We start from the raw sequence: 22,836 nt of genomic DNA on the forward strand, positions 1-22,836 counted from the left end.
AATTATTTAATTTTGGAAAAACGATTAACTATCAAACGTTTTAATTAGATTACTAATCATCACTAAACAACCATCAAACGAGTAAATAATTTTATTTCTTAAAAAATTAAAGTGGTCTGGCTAACTTTATGGAGCTTTTCATCGACTAAATTTTGTATTAATTTGCTGCCATTCCGATAAAGCTTGTGGATCGAAACGGGAGTGAAATGAGCGCAGTCAGTCGCATTTCTATCGATTTAAATTTGGTTCTACGCCGCACTGGATGCGAATTAATGCTTCAGTGGAAACTAGATCATTTATGGCAGTCCCTTTCCATTTCTATATGTTCTATGGTTTCGTGCTCTTTCAACCCTTTGCGTTCTCTCTCGCTCGCGCATAGCAAAAAGAGAGTGTATAGCGGGGAGCACACACTTTTGCATAAGCGCATAACAATAAACATAAGGAAATTGATTGGTCCACAAATGTATGCATAAGAAAATGAACCAATCAATTTCTTTATGTTTATTGTTATGCGCTTATACAAAAGTGTGTGCTCCCCGCTTATCCTTTTCTACGTGACCTTTATCTCCATTCCTTAAATAAAGGCAAGCGGTTGGTCTAGATATACTATGTCTATGGTCTTGTCTTGTATGTGTCCATGTAGATATAACCAATTGTGCGCACACAAATATGTTGAAAAATAATATCAGGCAAAACCACTGACTGCGCATATTGTAATTTATTTTATTTGTGAGATCAGTCAGTATTAGTGAGTATGTGCAACTCAAAGAGCGAAGTACGTACACTAGAATCGCATTGCATATAGATTTCGTTCTATTGTGTTCCTGTTCAGATCGTGTTGGATCGTGTGTGTATCATCATTAACGAAGTGAGTGTATCGTTGATAGCTTTGTACAAAACACATTTTCAAAATCATTACATTAATCGGTATAGATAATTGTAAAGTTGCACTATGGATAAGGAGACCGAAGAAAATCGAAGAGGTAATTTTCAAACGATAGTGCGCCACATTTTTTTTTCTTGAATCTAAAAGAAACAAGAAATAATATACAAAGAATAATGTGCTATGAGCGATATCATGTAAATGTTTCGTATCGTAATCTTATATTTTTTCTTGTGGTGTTGTAAACATGAATGAAGTTTGTTATTTTAAGCTGAACTGGAATAGAAAGAGAAAATAAAATAAAATAGACATATATTTCAAAATTATAAAAAAAAAGGAAAAACGAAAAGTGTAAAAAGTTCAGCCAAGAACAACAAACTTATCTTGTACAAATTAACTTCCGAATCTGGCATGTATTAGAATAATATATACAGAGTACTTAAACAACTCATAAAATGATGTTTGAAGATAAAATTTGTTTGCAAGATTAGCATACTAAAACAACTACATTATTGAGTGATTTTCTCTAAATGACTTTTTGGTCGAACTAATATATTGAATAGAAAATAATTATCATTTAATTAACATTGTCATTTTTTCTATAATTTTATATCTGAAAAATTGAACATATAAAAAACTTGTAAATAATTTTTATAAGCCATTTTTAACATAAAAAATAACTTACACATAAATTTCATAATTAAAAACATTTATCATTAGAATACAATACATAGCTTAAATATATTGTATACCAAATTTTTTCTCTGTTCTAGATAATAATTTAGATGAAGAAAAACAAAATATTTCCTCTGAATCATCAGAAATAGAGGATTCTGAAATGGAAAGATTACGTAGATATTTAATTCAGAAGTTAAGACTTGTTGATTTGTCAACGGGTAATCAAAATGATCTGCCGCAACAAAAAATTCTTTGTGAACTTAGCTTAGATGGAATTGTCGAGTATATTAAAGAAAAGCCAGATTGCAAAATCATAACTATGGCAGGTGCTGGAATCTCTACCTGTTAGTATATAAAGGCATATTATAATTCTTCTATAATAAATTTCTTCTATTTTTAGTTTATGATAGTTATGATAGTTATGATAGTTTATGATAGTTATGATTTTTAGTTTTTTTCAATATATTTAAATAATTTATTGTTTTGTTTATTTTTTTTTTTTGTATTTATCAAATATGCATATATTTTTTATTTTTTATAATTAATAGCAATTATGTATAACTGTTATGTTTAGAGTTATCATATATTTGTTGTAAAATAATAAGATATATTAATGTTATATATAAATAACAAATATGTACATAAGTAATGTTTATCTGTTTTCTAGCTGCTGGAATACCAGATTTTCGATCTCCATCTAGTGGACTTTATCATAAATTAGACAAATATAATTTACCTTATCCACAGGCTATTTTTGAGTTAGATTTTTTTATGAAAAATCCAGAACCATTCTTCACACTTGCAAAAGAATTGTTGCCAGAAGGATTTCAACCTACAACAAGTCATTACTTTATCCGTCTGCTGTGGGAAAAAGGTCTACTACTACGACATTATACACAGAATATTGATACACTGGAACGTATAGCTGGATTACCTTCTGAGAAATTAGTAGAAGCTCATGGAACATTTCATACTGGTCGTTGTTTGAAATGCCGAGCTCCATATATGCTTTCATGGATGAAAGGTATATTTATCTACATTAAAAAAAAAAAAAAAATTCTATATAAATTATTCTAAATACTTTTTTTAGATTTCACATTTTTAATTCAAAATTATCTGCCTTGTTACATAATTAGTATATTTATTTTATTTTATTTTTAACTTAATATTGTTATAATTAGATAATCTCTCTTTATCTCTAATATTATCAGCATATACATATATTCATATGTTATTTTTCTTGTATGATTTAATCATATTTATTTTTTATTGGAACTTAAAATTTTATTTTCCTCAAAAAAATTGGATTGAATTAACTAATATGTGGAGTAATGAATTTTTTGAATTTGCAGAATTAACCATAAGTTAACTCATCTTTGACAGTCAACATATTAATTTATTGATAATTAATATTGATTAATTAATGATTTTGTGTGTATGTGTATTAAAATATTATAATTTTTTCTTAAATATAAACATTCAAATATAATAACATTGTTCAACATCAAAATCATAGATTTTTAACGCTGATCTGAATGATATGAATCTGGTTGTACTATAATTCTAATTATAATGTTTAATACAGGGTGTCCCATAATAATCATATCATCTCTTGTGTGCAAGTAGAATAGATGAAATTGAAGAAAGAAATCCTTTATCATTTTGGGATTTTTATAATAATGTATTGAGAAATTAATTTTAAAAAATCGGCCAATACGCACGAGTATTAGAGCGTGGCGAGAAAGGACGACTTTATTGATATGTGATTGCTAAGACATGAGAATTGTTGTCGTTTCTAAAGCGCACTTCCCAAAACATTGTCGGATGCCTAACCGACCGCAAACTTTTGAATTGTTTCTTCTTGCTGTGCGCTTATACTCGCGCGAATTAGTCAATCTCTAATTATTACAAAAGTCGCAAAATAGTAAGGACTTTTTTCCTCGATTTTATCTGCTTTACCTGCACACGAGAGATAATATGGTTATTATGGAACACCCTACATATATATGAAGTTTAATCAAAAAGTATCCGACTTTTTTTTTTTTTTTTTGGAAAACTAGCTGCAGCCCGGTAACGGGAACCTATCTTACAACGTTGGACCTTACTGCACATGCATGATTTTTTTGCTAAATCGTGCATCCCTTCAATTGCTACAGGCAACTGTGACAGTTGCACATGTATTCCGTCGCATTTTGTGTTTTCAGCTAAAATGATCGAATGTGTTCAACAAAAAATCAGGATATGAATTCTGTAATTCAAGTGAAGGTGAAAATTATAAAAATTAACAAATTTACTAGGTTTTGATCAATGAAATTATAAGTTTTCTAATAAATTCGCTCATTTTTATTATTTTCACTCTCTCTTGAATTACAGAATCAATACCCTGCATTCAATTTTGTCATTCAATTTTGTATCTTTTCAATTATCTCTTCAGGGTCTAAAGTTGCATACTCGGTTAGTCCCGTTACCGGACTGTAACTGCTTTATGCAAAAAAAAACACCAGATACTTTTTGATCAGATCTCATATATATAAATTATACAATTAATAATAATTAAATATATTCTTTTGGTTTACACTACATCTTTATAATATGTTGTATTAGGGAATTGTTTTCTAGTTTTTTTCCTTACATTTATATACAATTTTAACTTAAACTTATATAGTTTTTGTAAATTAGTATGTAACACTATTTTTTAAGATATAAAATTGAATGTTTTAATGTAGAAGTATAGTACAATTTCTGGCTTTTGAGTAGATTGGGCTTTCCAAACAAATAAGTATAAATATATAATAAATCTATAAACAAATAAAATTATCAAGATATTAATTTCAAAAACTACTTATATGACTTTAAATTACAGAAAAAATCCTAGAAGATATAATACCTAAATGTGAAGAATGTAATGAAGGTGTTGTAAAACCTGATATAGTTTTTTTTGGTGAAATGTTACCTGAACGTTTTCAAGTACTTGCTGATCGAGATTTTGTACAAGCTGATCTTTTAATTATTATGGGATCAAGTTTGGTAGTACAACCTTTTGCATCATTAATAGACAGGTACGCATAAATATTAAAAACAATATTTTTAAAAAATGTAGGATATCTATTACATGTATATAAGCATATACAGAATGCATATTGCAATTCTCTGTATCAGAAAAAGTAAGTTTTTTCCTATTTTTTTTCTTTTTGACAAAATTACTGCAAATCTATGCAATAGTTTATAATTCTTTGTGGTTCAGACTGTTTCCGATTTTGTAACAATAGATTTATCTACAATTGAGTTATTTCTATTTATATTATACAGCTTTTATGTATATTTTCCATATTTTAGTAATCTTTGGATTACATAAAATATATAAAAGAAGAAAAAAAGTTTTCACAAATGCACAATCATAATATCAGAAACATTTTCGAGATTGTTAAAAAGTTTATAGTCATAAATTTCGAACTAGGCTCGACATAGAACTGGCTAAAATGAAAAATGATATTAAATCAGACTCAATTGAGAAATGCAAAAGGTTAAGTCATTTTTCAATCAATTTTAAATGCTTAAAATTGACGAATAATTACTCTTATAAAGAAAAACTCGAAATTGTGTGTGTCATTGATTTTGATGAACTTTGGATATTTCAACTAAAAATTAAAGATATATTTTTTTATAGACGTTTCCGCATGTTTAGGAATTAAAGCAATTTTTTGAAATTAATTTAGAATACTTGATTTTTATTGAATATTTTAGACATTTTAGACATATATGAAAAAATATTTTAGAGTTTCATAAGTTTTACGACATTTCATGTACTTCATATTTAGATTTTTCAAAAATATATTTTCCAATATATTTGGAATATACATTCCCATTGTTTGAGCAGATTTTAAAATTTGTATTAGGACAAAAAGTAAAGAGAGTGTTTAATGCCAAATCTAGGTATTATAATATTGCTTTTCAAAATCGCATTTTTGAGAAATTTTAAACTTAATTATATTATATATGTTTATGTATGTGTTGCGCTTATCCTGCATAATATGTAATAACAACTTTTCCTACTTTGTGGCCTATACTGTAAAATGACCACAAGCTAAATATTTTTATATAATTGCGTGTCTGCATAATGCATAATATATATTTTATGATAAAATAATAAATAATTTGTATATGTATAAGGAAATATTACTGCCATTTTATATAGAATTTTTAATTTTGATTTTTTGTTTTATTAAAGGAAAAACACTGAATTTTTTGATTCAATTGGACGAATTGTTTCAACACACAAAAAATATGTAAACAATATGCATTTTTTATGTTCTATAACATATCTAAAATTTTATAAATAGTATATATATTTTATCAATAAAATATAAATATATGATATCAATAAAATTGGCAATAAAATAAAAAAAAATCTAAAGATTTTCTTTGAAAAAATAATATAATTTATAGATAGCAATAATGAATTTGTCTATATTTTATATGTAATCATTTACAGAGAGAATTTTATTTGTTAAAATCTGCAGTTTATCTTACCCAATAAAACAGATATTGGTATTTATATAATACCAGTTTATAGTGTATTCAGACAATAAAAGACATGTTTTTTAGAGTGTTTTTCATTCATTGAAATAATTTCTTGATTGCATCAAAAAATTTTGGCATATATTTTTGTTAAAAAATTTAGAGTGTTTCTTTAAGTATTTCTTAGAATATTTCTCAAAACAAGAAAAAAATCTTTCTTATAAATATCTTTAAATGCTTTGTTTCTGAAATATAGAATGTTGAACAAAAAAATTAAAAAATATTCAAAATAAACTAATGAAGGCTTTTATGAATATATCAAAGGAGACAAAAAGCAATCACGAGCCAGCGCGAGAATAATTTGTGTGCATATGTTTTATTACAATCAAATTACACTGATATTTTAATTAAATGATAAATATAATCAAAAAACGTATGTTTCGCTCCTTTTATTAGATCTTCAATGCAATTATAAAGCATAAAATTAGTAAAAGTATAAAAAGGTAAGAGAATAAAAGTATAAAAGGAAAAAAGTAAGAAAAAAAATATAAAAGTAAAATTTATTAATTGCAATAATTGTATCGCCTTACATTAGTTAAATGAGCAGACATTTACATACAAAGATAGCCGATTGTAGTCATATTAGACGCAATATGACGAATCATTCTCTTTTAACTTATAAATAGAATTTAATCACGATTTCGATTGGGATGGCTCTTGATTGTTTTTTGTTTCCTTTGTATTAAAAAAATAATGTTTTTCCATATAATTTAAACTGTTTTTTTTTTTTTTTTTGCAATTTCTTTGGACAATGCATTTAAGCAACTATTTAATCTTATTAGAAACTTGACTTTTTAATGCAGTGTTATAATTTAAGGGTAAAACAAAAATTTAACTACCTAACTACATGAACAAAAATTGCAATAGTAATATTAAAAAAGTAAGTAAAAAATAAACCAGATTATAACTTGCTAGTATTAGACATTCGTAAAATTTCAAATTTGAATGTATAATGATTTTATTCCCAAAATACTTATTTGAACACACTTTTTAAGCTATATTTTAGAAATTAAACATTTCTGGATACATGTATGAACATTTTTTTCTTATTTTGACCTTTATTTTTAAATCTCCCATTAAATTCTTTTATTTTTTTAAATCGCTCTGTACATAATGAAAAATAAAGAATAAAAATATGTTACTATTTTCTTCCTATATATACAAATCGTCATTATGTCATAAAATATGTTATACATTATACATACACACAATTAGAAATATTCAGCTTGTGGTCATTTTATAACATGGAATATGAGGAGAAGCTGTTATTTCAACACGTGTTCCGATCAGGGACTGGCAATACGCGCATGTACGAGAATACGGCTTCAGTAAAGTAAGTCTCATTCAAATAAAAGAGGTACTATTACTCGATTATATTTAAAGTATTTAAAAAATTTTTTTTAAATGTATTAAAAAATAAAATATATATATAGATTTTATAAAAATATACATTGTAATTAATTAAACATACAAAAACTTTATCATTTAACATTCTTATATGTCATTTAACATTCTATGGTCATAAAGTTCCGCAACAAAGTTTGCACATATATATGTACGTCGCTATATTGTCACCGCCACGCATGCGCGTACAGCCGATCCCTGATCGGAACACTTCCATATTGTGTGGCATAAGCAAAACACACACATAGGCATATATAGAGTGGTTCAGAGCAATCTGATGTCCTTGAAATGTCATATTCTTGAGCGAATTCTGAGATGATTTTTTTCTTTTGCAAAATTTTGTCCGAAGCTTTTTCAGTTAGAATTGAAAATAGTTAGCTACTTATGAGTTCGGTACAACGGGTAGGAAGAGACGGCGCAATGTATCACGACATTCACGTCACAATTTTACAATAAATTTTACAACAAATTTTACAATAAATATCACTTATTGTGGGATTTTATACCTTAATTTTGTGGAAATTGATTGTGGATATTTGCGCGTGATAATAAAGTGCAACAGTAACAATGTTTGCAATGATATTTATTGTGGAATTGTGAAGTGAGTCTCGTGACGAATTGCACCGTTTCTGGTTGCCCGTTGTATTGGACTCGTAAATAGCTAACTTTTTAATTATAACTCAAAAACTAAGCTTTGGAAAAAAATTTGTAAATGCAAAAATCGTCATAAAATTGCTCAAGAATATGACATTTCAAAAATATTAAATTGTTCTGGATTATCCTGTATAATATAATATTTAAAATTAATTTTCTAAAAATGCGATTTTGCAAAGCAATGTTATAATACATAGTTGTGATATTAAATGCTCTCTTTGTTTTTGTTTTAATTTTTTAGTAACAATTTTTTAAATCTGTAAAATTAATAAATGGAGAATAGATGTGTGCGTGCGTGCGTGCGTGTGCGTAAAAAATTTAGATATGGAATCATAAATTTGATGATATTCTTTTGATATTCGATTGAAATTAAATATACTGGATTAATTTTAAAAGATTGTTTTAACCTTCAAACTTGAACGCAAAAAATGTTTTTCTTATTTTTAGCTACCTTGCAACATATCTAAAGCCCATAAAAGTCAGTGATAGACACTTTTCTTAATATGCTTGAGAAGAACAATTTACACTTCGCTTTACATTGCTCATGCTCTAATATTTGCAAAGACTTTTTATTATTTTTGTATTAAATTTTACATAACAGTAATAAATTGATTTTATTTTACAATGTGTAAAATAATACAATAAATGAATAAAGGAATATTAGTTTATCAATATTTCTGCAGCAGCAAACGAAAATAAATAAAAATTAAAGGTGATTTTTTTTTGTATCATACTGTGCAAAATATAATTCTTATATTATATATATTTATAGAGAAAAAATCTATAATGGATTATTTGCATCACTTATACAAATAATTTTGTAGATTTTTAATAGAAGAGATTTTTTAATATACAATATAAGGGGTTCATATTATACAATAAAAGGAATTCAAAATCAGTAATTTTACACAGATAAATATGAATACTCAAAAATATGTCTCCTTGCTAACACTTAAGGATGTTTTAGATGTACAATAGTAAAAATTATCAAAATTAAAAAAAAAAACGTTTCTTACGTTTATACTGTTTGAAAAATTAAAAAAATAAATTCGATTATGAAAAAAATTAAAGTATCACAAAATAATATGGATTTTGACGTCTTCGTAAAAGAAAATAGTAATTAATATTTTTTCTAATTTATAGCAAAAATTTTGATCGTGAAAAAATTCTTGATCTTTTGAAATCAACTGCAAAAAACAATGAAAAACGAATAATTTGCAGAAAGAGAAAAAGAGACAGATAATATTTTTCTACAATTTTTAGTAAATAACTTTTAAACGAATTAGTGGATCTAAATCAAGTTTTGTACAAACATTTATTAGAATTTTCTTAATATATGTGAAAATTTTTATTTTATTGGTAATATTTTTTCTTTGTCAAATTTGTCAGTAAGTGTTACAATAGGCGATTTTCCATAAGAATCAATAGTAACTTTAAATTTAAATAATTTCCAAACCGTTAAGAGAATTGTACTTAGTTTTTGCACAAATATTTAGAAGAAATAGTAGAACAATCTATGAAATTTTAATGCTTTTGTTAGTATTTCGATATATGTCACATACATCCTTAAATTTAAACTGTCTAAAAAGTTTTTTCAATAATTCTTTCTTTATATTATCATTATCGTTACATTATTATGTAATTAGTTATTTAGTATATTTTAGGATTAGTATATTTTCAACAATATTCAGTTTTCATGTTTTATGCATCTTTCTTTATTAAATGTTAAAAATTATTTTTTTTAAGAGTACGAACTACTTGTCCACGTCTGCTGATCAACAATGAAAAAGTAGGTATGCAAGATCGTTTATCGCGTTTCTTAGGACTACGACAAGGTTTAATGTTTGATACACAAGGAGGACGCGATGTAGCTTGGCTCGGTGATTGCGACACAGGCTGTCAACTATTAGCGGATAAACTTGGCTGGAGGGTAAAATTTTTATATTTATATACATATTTCTATTGTTTATTTTCTATTGTTTTATTATACAAGATATAATTAATATCTGCACGTTTTCATATTTTTATTTTTGTTTAAATATAAATAAAATTTGTTTTACGTACAAAGGTAATAAATAATTTTTAATTTTAGGATGAATTGCGAACTCTTATACAAAAAGAACATGATAATTTGGATATAAAAAAACGAAATGACAATTAATTAGTAATGGTTGAATATTACTAATAATTGGAAAAGTCTCTAAAAAGAAAAAAAAGTTATTTTATTGACACATTTTATTTTATTTTAAGAATATACTACGAAATTTTAATTAAGGTAGGTAATAAAAATATTGTTGAAATACTAGATAATATCTGCAATGTAATTATTTAAAAATGTATATATATTGATTTATCATTTCTTGTAAGTAAATAATTAAATAATAATGTTAATGTGCAATCTTAATGTATCATTAGGAATTACCAATAACTCACCCTTTCCTAATCACACCATTATTTGATTTCTGAATTGTGTAAGAAATTCAAATGTAAAAACACACATGGGTTTTGCGGTAAAATCATGGAACATGGAAAATAAGAACATAGAAGAATATATTCTTATAGATAATCTAAATGTTTTATTTATATTTCTGAAAAGATCTATTATTAAATAAAAATAAAATAATATGGTGATAGTCCATATAATTATTATATGCTTTTATAATATTCTTTATTCACAAAGCGAAAAAGCATTTAAATTGGAAAAAATATAGAAACTCATAGAGAATTATAAATTAGATTTATTCTCCGCACAGTACGGTTAAAATATGAATAGAATATTTTAATTAGAATATTTATTAGCAAAAATTCCTTTACCTAGAAAGAGATTTTTTCGATAAAGAATTTTTAAAAATTAAGAATTTGTCATGCAGCATATAGTTAGTCACACGTACCAATAGGGGGACTACAATAGATATTGATCAATTGCAGGTAAATTTTCAATGAGTTCAATAGATCTAACAAGGGAAGATCCTTAACTATTTCACCATTTTCGATTCAAAACCTACGCAGAAATGTTGTGGGTGATGCCAATAATATTCTGCAAGTTGCAGCCCCAACCTTTGTATTAAAAAAAAAAAAAATAACTTTGTCAAATAATAACTTTATTGCCTATACAGTGATGGCAAAAAGTGCCGTAATGGTCAAATATGTTGGAAAATAATGACTGTAGAAGCGTTATATCCAGCAGACTCCACGATCCTTTTCTTTTAAAATGAATAGCGACTGAAAAACGATAGCTTAAGAGTCCGTTGCGTTTAAATAAATAAGTAAAGAAAAGTAAGAATTGACAGGCGAGACAAACATTCGATAATAAAATCTGAGAGAATATATGGTACAAACAGAAACTAAAGCCATAATCTAAGACGATAAACAGATAAAGTAATAAAAATCAAGCACTAGAGCATTGGGTGACAAACACTTTTTTAAAAATTATAACTGATAGTTCTCACAATTAATAAATCGGTATCAAGAACTCATATATATATACTCATATATATATACTCATATATATATATATATATATATATATATATATATACAGGGTGTCCGATAATTCGCGGATTACCCTTTAAGGGAAGGTAGAGGATGTTATTCTGAATAGAAAAGTCCTGTATCATTTTGTGATTTTCTCAATATTTAAGAAAATATTAATTTTAAAAGATCAGCCAACGAAGTGCCGCGAAAAGCTCGTGGCGCGAAAATGCTCCCACTGTCAATTGATACTCGGTCCGCGGCGAAGCAATGGGAGGAGCAGTTTGCGAGCATGCTTCGCTATGGCAACCGAAAAAAATACACACATAATGAAAAGATCACATACATAAAACAGAGCGCGCATTATGTGTGCCATAGCGAAGCATGCTCGCAAACTGCTCCTCCCATTGCTTCGCCGCGGACCGAGTATCAATTGACAGTGGGAGGCATTTTCGCGGCACTTCGTTGGCTGATCTTTTAAAATTAATATTTTCTTAAATATTGAGAAAATCACAAAATGGTACAGGACTTTTCTATTCAGAATAATACCCTCTACCTTCCCTTAAAGGGTAATCCGCGAATTATCGGACACCCTGTATATATATATACCCTGTATATATACACCTTGTATATATATATATATACAGGGTGTCCTAGACCACCCGTACACCCCTTTTCTTTCAAAAACTAAGCATTTTTGAGAAAATCGTTTTGAACAAAAATTGTATGGTTTTGAGGGGAACATAAGATGGTGTCATTGGTTTGACCTTGGATAGCATCGTTAAGGTCAAGTCAAGGACCTTTAATTTCTTAGATAGAATCCCCTATTTTTATTGTATATTCTTATAGCTTATGTCAAGAGCTTTCCAAAACACTATAATAAAGTATTTTTTCATTAAGAATTTTTTGAGTTATTTTGTATCTATTTTGTATATTATTTTGTAGTTATGTGTGTGTGTGTGTATATATCTCAATAATTTTTAAATGTATTTATAATATTTAAAAATTCTTTTCCTTCTTTTCTTTTTGAATAGATGTAAGATTTAATTTTTAAACTCGCATTATTAACTCGTTATATTTCCCGTACCCTAGTATTGCACAAAGTCCAGTTCCGGGGAATAGGGATTCAATTCCTTTACTGAAAAGGGATCACCGAACGAACGGCCTACTGACCGAATAAAAGCGACCCTTCCAATCGTTGACCAATCTTAGGCCCTGGTCAGTTTGTTCGTCTTCAAGATTCACGTTGTCTAGCGTTTATCTTGGAGTTATGCCCTTTCGCTGCCTCAAAATTTAAGGAATCTAGACATAACAGAAAAAAATGTTGAACACAAAAGTTTTCAAAAATTAAATGGTTTCTTATGTGATTATATTGATATGACCTTCATGTAACCTTGAAGGATATCGTGAAGGTCAACTTTGAAATCTTGAATGGAAACCCCTACTTTTTATTACATAATTGTATAGCTTACTTCGAGAGCTTTTTAAAACACTATAATGAAGTATTTTTTCATTAACAATTTTTTAAATTATAAGGCTTCAATGTTTCAGTATTTTGACGTAAAATATAAAATATCTTGTAAAACATTCAGTTTTCGGTAGTCTTACCTTAATACTTTTATGCAGAATAATGAAATGAATCAATTGGTGTAACGAAAACACATAGTTGTTTTAAAAAAATGTAATTGACTGGATAATACTTCAGTGACGTATAATTTCTGTGCTTTGCCGAATCTCACAATCACTTTGTGTCATATGCGTCACTATTTAGATTCGAATTACGGTCCCGAGATACTCGGTGCTTCTCTTTTTATGATCCGAAAATAGGTGATTTTTCGGTATAAGATTGCGATGTCTTAATTTAATTTTGCAACAAAATGCATATCTTGCATTTAATTGCTGTTTTGAGAGCGGACATAATCAGCTTATGAAATGCTGATTTGCGCTGTGCTCTTTTGTTTTTTTAGGTCGTTATTACGATATGGAATTTTGAGTTACAACATCCCTCCCCCATTAGAGAAGAAAACGGAAGGGTTGTGACGTTTTCTAGTTGTGAGACTCCGTTTACATTTGTTTCTTATTCTAATTGTGATGTGCTTTGTTTACAATTTCTTTTGACTCGCCATAATATTATTACTATGATACTTATAAATATTGCAAGGCTGCCTGATATTAAGTATATTACTTTGTAGAAATGGATTAATGTTAGTTTTGTCTAATTCTTCCGATGTCTCTTGAAGTCTCGAATTTAAATCTATTAATTCGATCGGATTTTGAATTATTTTCTTTAATTTTATTACATTAATTTTATTACATTTTTATTGATATATTGCTTAAGTCAAATTTTAGATTTGATATATTATATTCCGACAAATATGTTTGGAGGTAGGGTCTATTACTCCTGAGGTTTTTACTATCATATCGATCGTTACTAATTTGCAATTATTTTTTAATGTAATTTGCTCTGTTCTAAAGATTTTTATTTTATTTTCTTGGTTTTCGCAACTTATTGTTATGGATTGTTCGATGGGCGTAGAATATAACTTCGAGTACTGATTGAACAGCGCGATCCTTATAGTATGGTTAGAATGAATATATCTCGTGTTACAAAATCTTTTGTTTGTTGCAACCTGTCTATACGTTTGGATTTTGCATAGTGATTCGTCGATAATGTGATATACGGGTCTATTCTGCTCGCATATATAATGATTATTTATTTCGATACATTCATCTCGATTATTTTGTTATTGTTAAATAATTTTGGTTTTCGTTATAGCTATTATGGGTTGATTTATTTCTATAAAAGTGAATAAGTTGCCTTGATTATGTATAGGTAAAAGTATTGCTTTTATTATGTTATATTTAGGATGAGAGATTAATGGAAAATGTAAAATAGTGGGTATATAAGGTGTATTATAATAGGCGTTAATCGTTACAAATTTGTCGATTATGAGCCAATTGTTTTCGAAAATATCAAAGGGAAAATGTACTCTTTGTGGCACTTGTGAGGTAGCTTCCTTGGAGGCTATCTATAATTTGTTCTAATGTGATTAATCTAGGATGTATTTTTCTTTTTTTTACTGCCATTAGATGTTGTATTATATCTTCAGTGTCTCTCAGTAAATCCGTGATTATTGTGTTAATTATGTAAAATTGTTCGTGTATTTCTTCGCATTGAATTTTATATGATATTTGTTTTTGTATTTTAAATATAAAATTGAGTAATAATTGTTCGTTATATTGTGTCACCTTTTCTAAATTATCGTTGTGAGCGATTGTGGCGTTTAATATTTTTACTTGATTCTTCAATGTATGATATAGTGTTTGCTCTTGATTTTCTAAAAGAGTTAATTGTTTCTTGATGATTTTTTCATCGTTGACATTTTTCTAAAAAATGTTTTGATTAGAGATCCAATTCCATTGATGAGGCCTTTTCGTTTATCTGTTGATGTTCTGTATATAATGTTAACGCGTTTCAGAAGTTGCATTAATTTTTCATTATCTGCTTCGATTATTTCTTTTAAGATTTGGCAATTTTCTTGCGCTTTATTTTGTACATTTCCTAGGAAGAGTTCGTCATCAATATAATTTTATAAATCATGGAATCTTTTATTTAAAGCTCCTATATCAATGTTTATTACTAGCTTCCAGCTAGATTCTACTTGATGTAAATCACTGATTTTTTCAAAATATATTCCTTTTTTGATTGAATTGTTCTATTTTGTATTCAGTTTCTAGGCTTGGTTTTGCTGCTATATCTTGGGTCTTCCGTGCCGTTAGCGCTCTGGAATAAAATAGATGCTTGTTTGTTACGCCTTTTCTTCTTTTAATGCTCTATGAAAGCTTTTAAGCGATTTACGTGTGTGCATATAATTTTTTGTCTTACTTTGATATTAAATAATTAACATCGGAAATTTTGTCAGTAATAGGGTGCCCTGCAAAGATTGTGCCAACGCTCGTGAGATGGTAGAGCACAGTAAACTGAACAGAAAAGTCCTTTACCATTTTTTGATCTGAGCTTTCTTTTCGTTGTTGTACCATGTTAAAGTTAGCAATCAGCGCCTGTCTACAACGGAAAACAAAGGAGGGATGTCGGGGGACAGAGTAATGAGACGGCTTTCTGTTATATAGATAGGAGCTGATTAGCTAACTTTAACATCGTATAACAAGGAAAAGAAAGCTGAGATCAAAAAATGATAAAGGACTTTTCTGTTCAGTTTACTGTCTACCCGAGCGTTAGCACAATCTTTGCAGGACATCCTGTATATACTGTTCAGTCCATAGAGAGTCGAGTTTCTTCGAGCGTCCTCTCCGAACTGTCTCATCATGTAGCAATACTTTGTCCTCTACCTTGAAAGTGATTTCTTTCGCTTTTTTGTCGTATTGCTCTTTAATTTTAATTTTTTTTCTTTTATGTGCTCTTTAGCGATTTAATTTATCGCTCGTATTTTTTCTTTTAATTCGTGGGCATAATCATCATAGGTATACGTATATTTCGGTGGCATTGTTGGCGCCGTTGATAAAGTTGCTTGATGCTCGTATGCTTATTCAAGGGCTAAATCCTGTTGCCATATGATTGATAGTATTGTATGTGAACATAGCATAGGTATTCACTCGTCCCAGTCTGTCTAGTCGGCATTTATATAATTTTGTAAGTACTCGGCCAGTGTGCGATGTGAGCGCATTGTTACTTTTCGGCTGATATGCCGTCGTTTGAATTTTCTTTATTTTTAATAATTTGCACATATTTTTGAACATATCGTTTAAGAAGTTCGTGCCTTGATCTGTTAGTACTTTGTCAGGAATTTCGTGTTCAAATATTATTTTTGTTATGAATTTTTTTGTTACGGCGGCTTCTTGATTAACTAAAGGAACTGCCTTGCTGAATTTTGTCAGATTATCTTGAAACGTTAGAATATATATTTATTTCCATTATTGGTTATACTTAGATAGCCAAGTCTGTAAGATCACGTATTGCAAATTCTGCATTACATATTATGTTAATAGAATTCCGGCAGCAATTGAGCATGATCTGCCATTTTCATTAATGTTGACAGAAATACAGCAGAAAACAAACAGTTTCTGTGTCATGATATAATATAAAAAGTGCTGCAAAATTTAAGCAGAAATTCTTAATATCAGAACATTAGATTTTAAACATTGCATGTTGATACAATGTATCAATAGAAATTAAATAAAAATTAAACATAACATGATACATCATGTTACGTCGATAGAATATCGTTAGAAATCGAATTCATCTGCAAGCACGGCGTAATAACAGAAATGTTACAAAAATTAAGCATGTTTTGTCATCTCAAAAGATAAAGCGAGGAGCACACACTTTTGCATAAGCGCATAATCATAAACATAAAGAAATTGATTGGTCCACAAATATATGCATAAGGAAATGAACCAATCAATTTCCTTATGCTTATAGTTATGCGCTTATGCAAAAGTGTGTGCTTCCCGCTTAACAGCAGAAATACAGCAGAAACATAGCATGGTCTGTTGTCATAAAACAATAACAGAATCACATCAACTTAATATATATTATATCAAGTTATAGTTCGTTCGTTTATCACTATATGACGTATATATCTCGTATTCAAGTTTCCGTTACAATCAAATATAAAGATTGCAAAACGCGGCTAAAACAAGATTAAAAATGTGTAATGGCTCCTGCACATAAGATGATATATGCGGCGACGCAACAAGTGTTCTGTGTCCTATAGGAGCCATAATAACTATTTTTATCAGTTTAATCTTTGAATTCATCTAACAAAGGACTCAAAATATTAGGTTGGGGAAAAAGAAATCCATTATTTTTGCGTGCCATCTATCGAAAAAATAATGGATTTCTTTTTCCCCAACCTAATATTAAACTGAAAGTTTAAAAACCGAATGTATTAATAGAAAATTAATTGCTTGAAACAAAATAAGAATTCAATTTCTATACAAACCTTAAAATTTATAAATTAATGAATTAATCATTTATTTTTCTTTTTTTTTTGTTCCCGGTAAGATATTACAATCTATCCTTGTGTCTCGAAGTTTACATTAAGTAATATTAGTGATAAAAAGGGAATGACATGAAGGATGAGCATCCCTTGATGTTGCCCAAAAAATTAAATAGAATTGATATTATATCAAATTATGTAGTATTTTGCGTTTCTGCCTGCGTGCAATATTAGGCTCTCTCATCAGTTTGGAAAGCATAAGCGTTTGGGTGAACTTGAATTCTGTCCTTGTAGTTGATTATATGGTTTTTAATTTCGTCTCTCACAGTTGGCATCATTAGGTCCTTATGGAGTTGTCACGTTACAAGTCGTTAGTCACGTACCAAGGTGCGTTTGTTATTATGCGGAGCATTTTGGATTGAAATCTCTGTAGGATTTCTATATTTGAATTGGCGGCTATGCCCCACAGCTGGATGCCGTATGTCCATATCGGCTTTAGGACTTTTGTATAACAGTAACTTGCTGTTCATCAGAGCTGGGATCTGTCGCCGATTAACCAATATATCTTGCTGAGTTGATGTCCCAGTTGTTTGCGTTTTGTGAATATATGTTTCTTCTAAGTTAGTCTTCTGTCTAGATAAATGCCTAGGTATTTTGTATCGTCAGCTTGGGGGACAAGTTGTTTGTTGATAGTATAGGACACGTTACTATAGGACATGTATCTTTACGGGTTGTGAAGGTGACTTGTATCGATTTATTTTCATTTATTTTTTGATCCAGCAATGGATCTCGTCTATGCCCCTTTGTAAGATATCTGATGCAATAATAGGATATTCGTGAGCAACTAAGAGGGCAGTATCATCCGCATAGGTGGCAGTCATTATTCCGTTATCTCTGCTGTTATCTTTTGGAGTTGAGATACCGCATCATCCCGTTTAACCATAAAATAACGTTCTTGAAGATAAGATTTCAGGATATTGAAATAATGTGTTGGTAAATCTTTTTTAATTTTGAATAGAATTCCATCATGCCATACTTTGTCGAAAGCCTGGGAGATGTCAAGGAATATTAACCGAGCAGTAACGTTTTGCCTTAAATTCTTTATGAATTTTCGTTGTTAACCTGTGTACCTGTTCTATTGTGGCGTGTTTTTGTCGGAAGCCGAATTGATGGTTCGGGATCAGGCTTTTATTTATGATTATTGGCATCATTCTTTGGAGCAGTAAAGATTCAAAGAATTTTGATGGAATTGGTAAAAGGCTGATAGGTCTGTATGATTTGATGTCATTTGGAGATTTACCCGGTTTACAGATCATAGTAAGTTGGGCCACTTTCCATTGTGGGAGAAAGAAGCATGTTCTCAAGATAGCATTAAACAGGAAGGTAAGGAATCTCAATCTTTCCGGGGGCAATTCCTTTAGGAGCCTACCGGTTATAAGGTCATACCTGGGACTCTTTTTTGGATTTGCCATCCTTATGGTAGTAGTTACTTCATTCATAATGAAGTTCTTTATTGATACTTTGAAATTTTGTCTGTCCTCAAGGAACTTAATAATTTTTTCCTCCCCTTCATGATCAATCTCTCTTGGGTTTGAAGAGAAAACTCTGGAGAGGTGGGCAGCAAATTATTCACCTTCTCCTTGCCCAGCTGTCATCTTCTTTACGGATGGGGGGTTGTGCGTTGAGATCTCTTAAGTTTTTTTGTAGCTTTCCACAGGGTCCGAATCAGCAGTGGGACTCAAGTTCCTGAGATAGTTTTGAATGCCCGCATTTTTGTCGTCGTTTAGCATTTTTTAAATTTCCTTAATGATTTTGTTTAATTTGGTTTTTAACAAGGGAGATCGAGTATTCTGCCATTGTTTACGGATTTTTCTTTTCTCCGATAGTTTCTCTCTGATGTGGGCCGAGCATTTTATTGGGATTTCTGAGCTGTTACTGGAGGGGTTGCATTCCAGGCTGCTTGTTTAATCGCTACAGCGATTAAGGTGTTCGACAGCGTAACCACGTCATCCTCCGTTTTTAGGCGAATGTCTGTATTCAAATTCATCATTACCTGTTCGTAGAAATAATTCCAATTCGTCTTAGCATTGTGAAATCTGCAAGGAGAGTCTCTCGACAACACCCTGCTGCCCATCGTGACAATGATAGGGAAATGATCTGAGGACAGTTCCAAGCATGAATTTGCTTGTAGTCTTAATCCAGACATGCCCTTAGTAATACAAAAGTCCAGAAGGTCAGGTGTTTTCCTGCTGTCCGACGACCAGTACGTGGGTTCTCCAGTAGATACGGTATGTAGATGTAGGTTTGAACGGCTTTATGTAGTGCTCTATCTTTAGGATTGGGAGTTTTTGATTCCCATAGTGCATGCTTAGCGTTAAAATTACCACCAGCTGAATCTGTGGGCAAGAGTACTGAAAAAGTCCTCATATTGGCTATTCTTTATTGTATGTTTGGGTGGACTATATACGGCACAAACAATAATGGGATCATTCTTTTACAACTACGTTGGTCGCTTGTAAATAGTCTTTACTATATGAACGTATCTCATAATGTTTGATATTGCTTTGTATTATAATGGCAGTACCGCCATGCGCCGATCCGTCTGGATGTAGAGTATAATATGTGGAATATCCAGAAATACTGACATAGCTTTTAGACGTGAAGTGTATTTCGGAAATCATTATTATGTCGATCTCGTAGTCGTTCATGAAGTGTTTTAGTTGCTGTATATGATTTGAGAGCCCGTTGGCGTTCCAAATTGCGATTTTAAGCAGCTTATTCATTATGATAATTTAGATATTAGCGTTGTTAACACTTGGCGTGCGGGCAACGTACTTTTACGTTTTTCGCAGTCTGCCACTGGAGGGCGGGTCACGTAAAAATACGTATTTAGTAGATTTGTGCTGGAGAGCGACAAAAATAATTACAATGGAGATTGTATGTGTCTTGTTTGCGTTGCTAGACAACACCTTTCATTCTTCCTTCCCGCGAGCTTCATTTGTCGAGTTGCTTCGTTTCGTGTATTGTCAGTCGCTTGGTTTCTTTATTGTTGATTACAACATTGATAAAATGAGCCGTTGTGACAAATATAGCGATGAAGAAATTTGCGCTGACAGATTATTGGACTTTTCGGACTATAGTGGTGACTCTGAAAGTCAAGTTATCGAAGAAAGCGACGATGATGAGATTATTCCGCCTTCTCGAGTAAAGATCCGAAGAAGAATTTCTAGTAATTCTTCTGAAACAACTTCTGATGAAGAAGCAGATGAATGGTCATCGATTGACAATCCGCCCGTACTTCAAGAGTTTTTGGGTCATCCTGGGATAACGGATATGAATAATGTTCCTGCATCTACAGTCGATGCAGTAAAGTTATTTATAGGCGACGACTTTTTTGAATATTTAGTAACGGAATCAAACAGATACTATTGTCAAAACATGAATAGGTTCAAAATACCTCGTAAAAACATTAAATGGAGAGACATTACGATTCCGGAGATGAAAAAATTTTTGGGGCTGATTATTTTTATGGGGCAAGTTCGCAAAGACGCACGCGACGATTATTGGTCTACTGATCCCTGCACAAGTACGCCGTTTTTTTTCAAAAACCATATCAAGAGATAGATTTCGCCAAATATGGAAGGCTTGGCATTTTAGTAACAATGAAGACGTCACAGATGAATCCGATCGATTATTTAAAGTCAGGCCTGTACTAAATTATTTTGTTGAAAAATTTAATAATATTTACAAACCGAAACAACAAATATCGTTGGATGAAGGCATAATATCTTGGAGAGGACGATTGTTTTTTAGAGTTTATAATGCTGGAAAAATTATAAAATATGGCATACTCATCCGAATGTTGGCTGAAAGTGACACTGGTTATATTTCCAATTTTCAAGTCTATGCGGCTCAGGGATTACGTTTGATTGAAACGATCAGCACAATAGTTTCACCATATACTGATGTCTGGCACCATTTGTATATGGACAATTATTACAATAGCGTCGATAACGCGGAAGCTCTTTTAGAAAAAAAAATACGTATTTGTGGAACCATCAAGAAGAATAGAGGTCTACCAGAGTGCCTGAAAAAAATTAATTTGAAAAAAGGGGAAACGATTTTTCGCAGAAAAAAAGATACATTGGTACAAGTTTGGCAATCCAAGAAAGAAGTGGGTCTCATCTCTACAATCCATTCCGCGCAAATAAAAGAAAGTTGTAACGTTGATCGTACCACAAGATAAAAAATTATGAAGCCAAATGCTTTGATTGACTACAATAAATATATGAAAGGAGTAGATCGGGCCGATCAGTATTTGTCTTATTATAACATTTTGCGCAAAACAGTGAAGTGGACAAAGCGCGTAGCTATGTATATGATGAATTGTGCATTTTTCAATGCATATGTGGTATACAATTCAACAAACACACCAAAAGTAAAATATAAGAAATTTTTGCACGACATCGCACTGCATTGGGTTACTGATGAACCACCTGAAACCAGTACTCAAGAACTAGAGCGAATAATATCAAAGCGCGATCCTCCTGGAAGATTATCCATGGATATGCGCAAGCACGTATTGGAGAAAATTGTTGGTGCTGGGAAGAAGAAAAATCCACAGAGACAATGTCGCGTGTGCGCAGCCAAAAGAGTGCGGAGTGAAACGTGTTTTATATGTAACTTCTGCGGTGTTCCACTTCACAGAGGAAAATGTTTTGAACGGTACCATACTGTGAAGAACTATTAGCGTGTTATCTGTTCCATTTGTCCTTGTTATGAAGAAATATTTTTGAATAGATTTGTAAAACATTAAAAATCGTCTATTTTCGTGATTTTGTAAAAATATCGTTTTTTTGTTAAAATAATCATAGAATATATATTTGAGTGTTAAATAAAAAAGGTTTCGTTGAGAAAAACGAAGTAGTTTTGAATTTATTTTGACTTTACTGAATGACCAAACTCTCGCGCGCTTCCCGAAAAAACGCCCGCTACAGGCGTAAGTCGGCGGCGAAGCATACCCGCACGCCAAGTGTTAATAAATTTAACATAGAACTGATTTGATTCGCTAGTTCTTTTACCATTTCTTTGATTTGACAAATTTCGTTTGATTGTTGGTATGCTGTGATTTAAATTTACATCTGTAGGTTTGACTTTTTGATTTTCCTTTCTTGCTTCACCTTGGACAATTTGGGTGTAGGTATAATT

General features: G+C 30.2%; 1 protein-coding gene across 4 annotated transcripts; it reads left to right on the forward strand.

The window, feature by feature from the left end:
* Window positions 1-611: 611 nt before the first annotated feature.
* Window positions 612-10,846, forward strand: LOC126850815 (NAD-dependent protein deacetylase sirtuin-2). Of its 4 annotated transcripts, none has more exons than XR_007687596.1 (7): window positions 612-983; window positions 1,657-1,905; window positions 2,229-2,585; window positions 4,425-4,620; window positions 9,944-10,127; window positions 10,290-10,472; window positions 10,613-10,846. XR_007687596.1 is itself a non-coding variant. In XM_050594178.1 (6 exons), exons 1-6 carry the CDS (start codon window positions 953-955, stop codon window positions 10,356-10,358), a joined length of 1,086 nt encoding a protein of 361 aa, XP_050450135.1. In that variant the 5' UTR covers window positions 612-952; the 3' UTR covers window positions 10,359-10,601. The 4 variants fall into 4 exon arrangements, 1 of the variants encoding a protein (XP_050450135.1); XR_007687597.1 differs by having other exon boundaries at window positions 613-868; XR_007687599.1 differs by having other exon boundaries at window positions 614-775.
* The last annotated feature ends 11,990 nt before the right edge of the window (window positions 10,847-22,836 follow it).

Source organism: Cataglyphis hispanica, chromosome 1 (genome assembly GCF_021464435.1).
Source record: "Cataglyphis hispanica isolate Lineage 1 chromosome 1, ULB_Chis1_1.0, whole genome shotgun sequence".
Classification (NCBI taxonomy): domain Eukaryota; kingdom Metazoa; phylum Arthropoda; class Insecta; order Hymenoptera; family Formicidae; genus Cataglyphis; species Cataglyphis hispanica.

Bases quoted from the DNA above. Each gene is read 5' to 3' on its own strand.
- LOC126850815 (XM_050594178.1), top strand. From the start codon at position 953: ATGGATAAGGAGACCGAAGAAAATCGAAGAG. The intron at 984-1,656 runs GTAATTTTCAAA...TCTCTGTTCTAG, and splicing joins GACCGAAGAAAATCGAAGAG to ATAATAATTTAGATGAAGAA. The intron at 1,906-2,228 runs GTTAGTATATAA...TCTGTTTTCTAG, and splicing joins AGGTGCTGGAATCTCTACCT to CTGCTGGAATACCAGATTTT.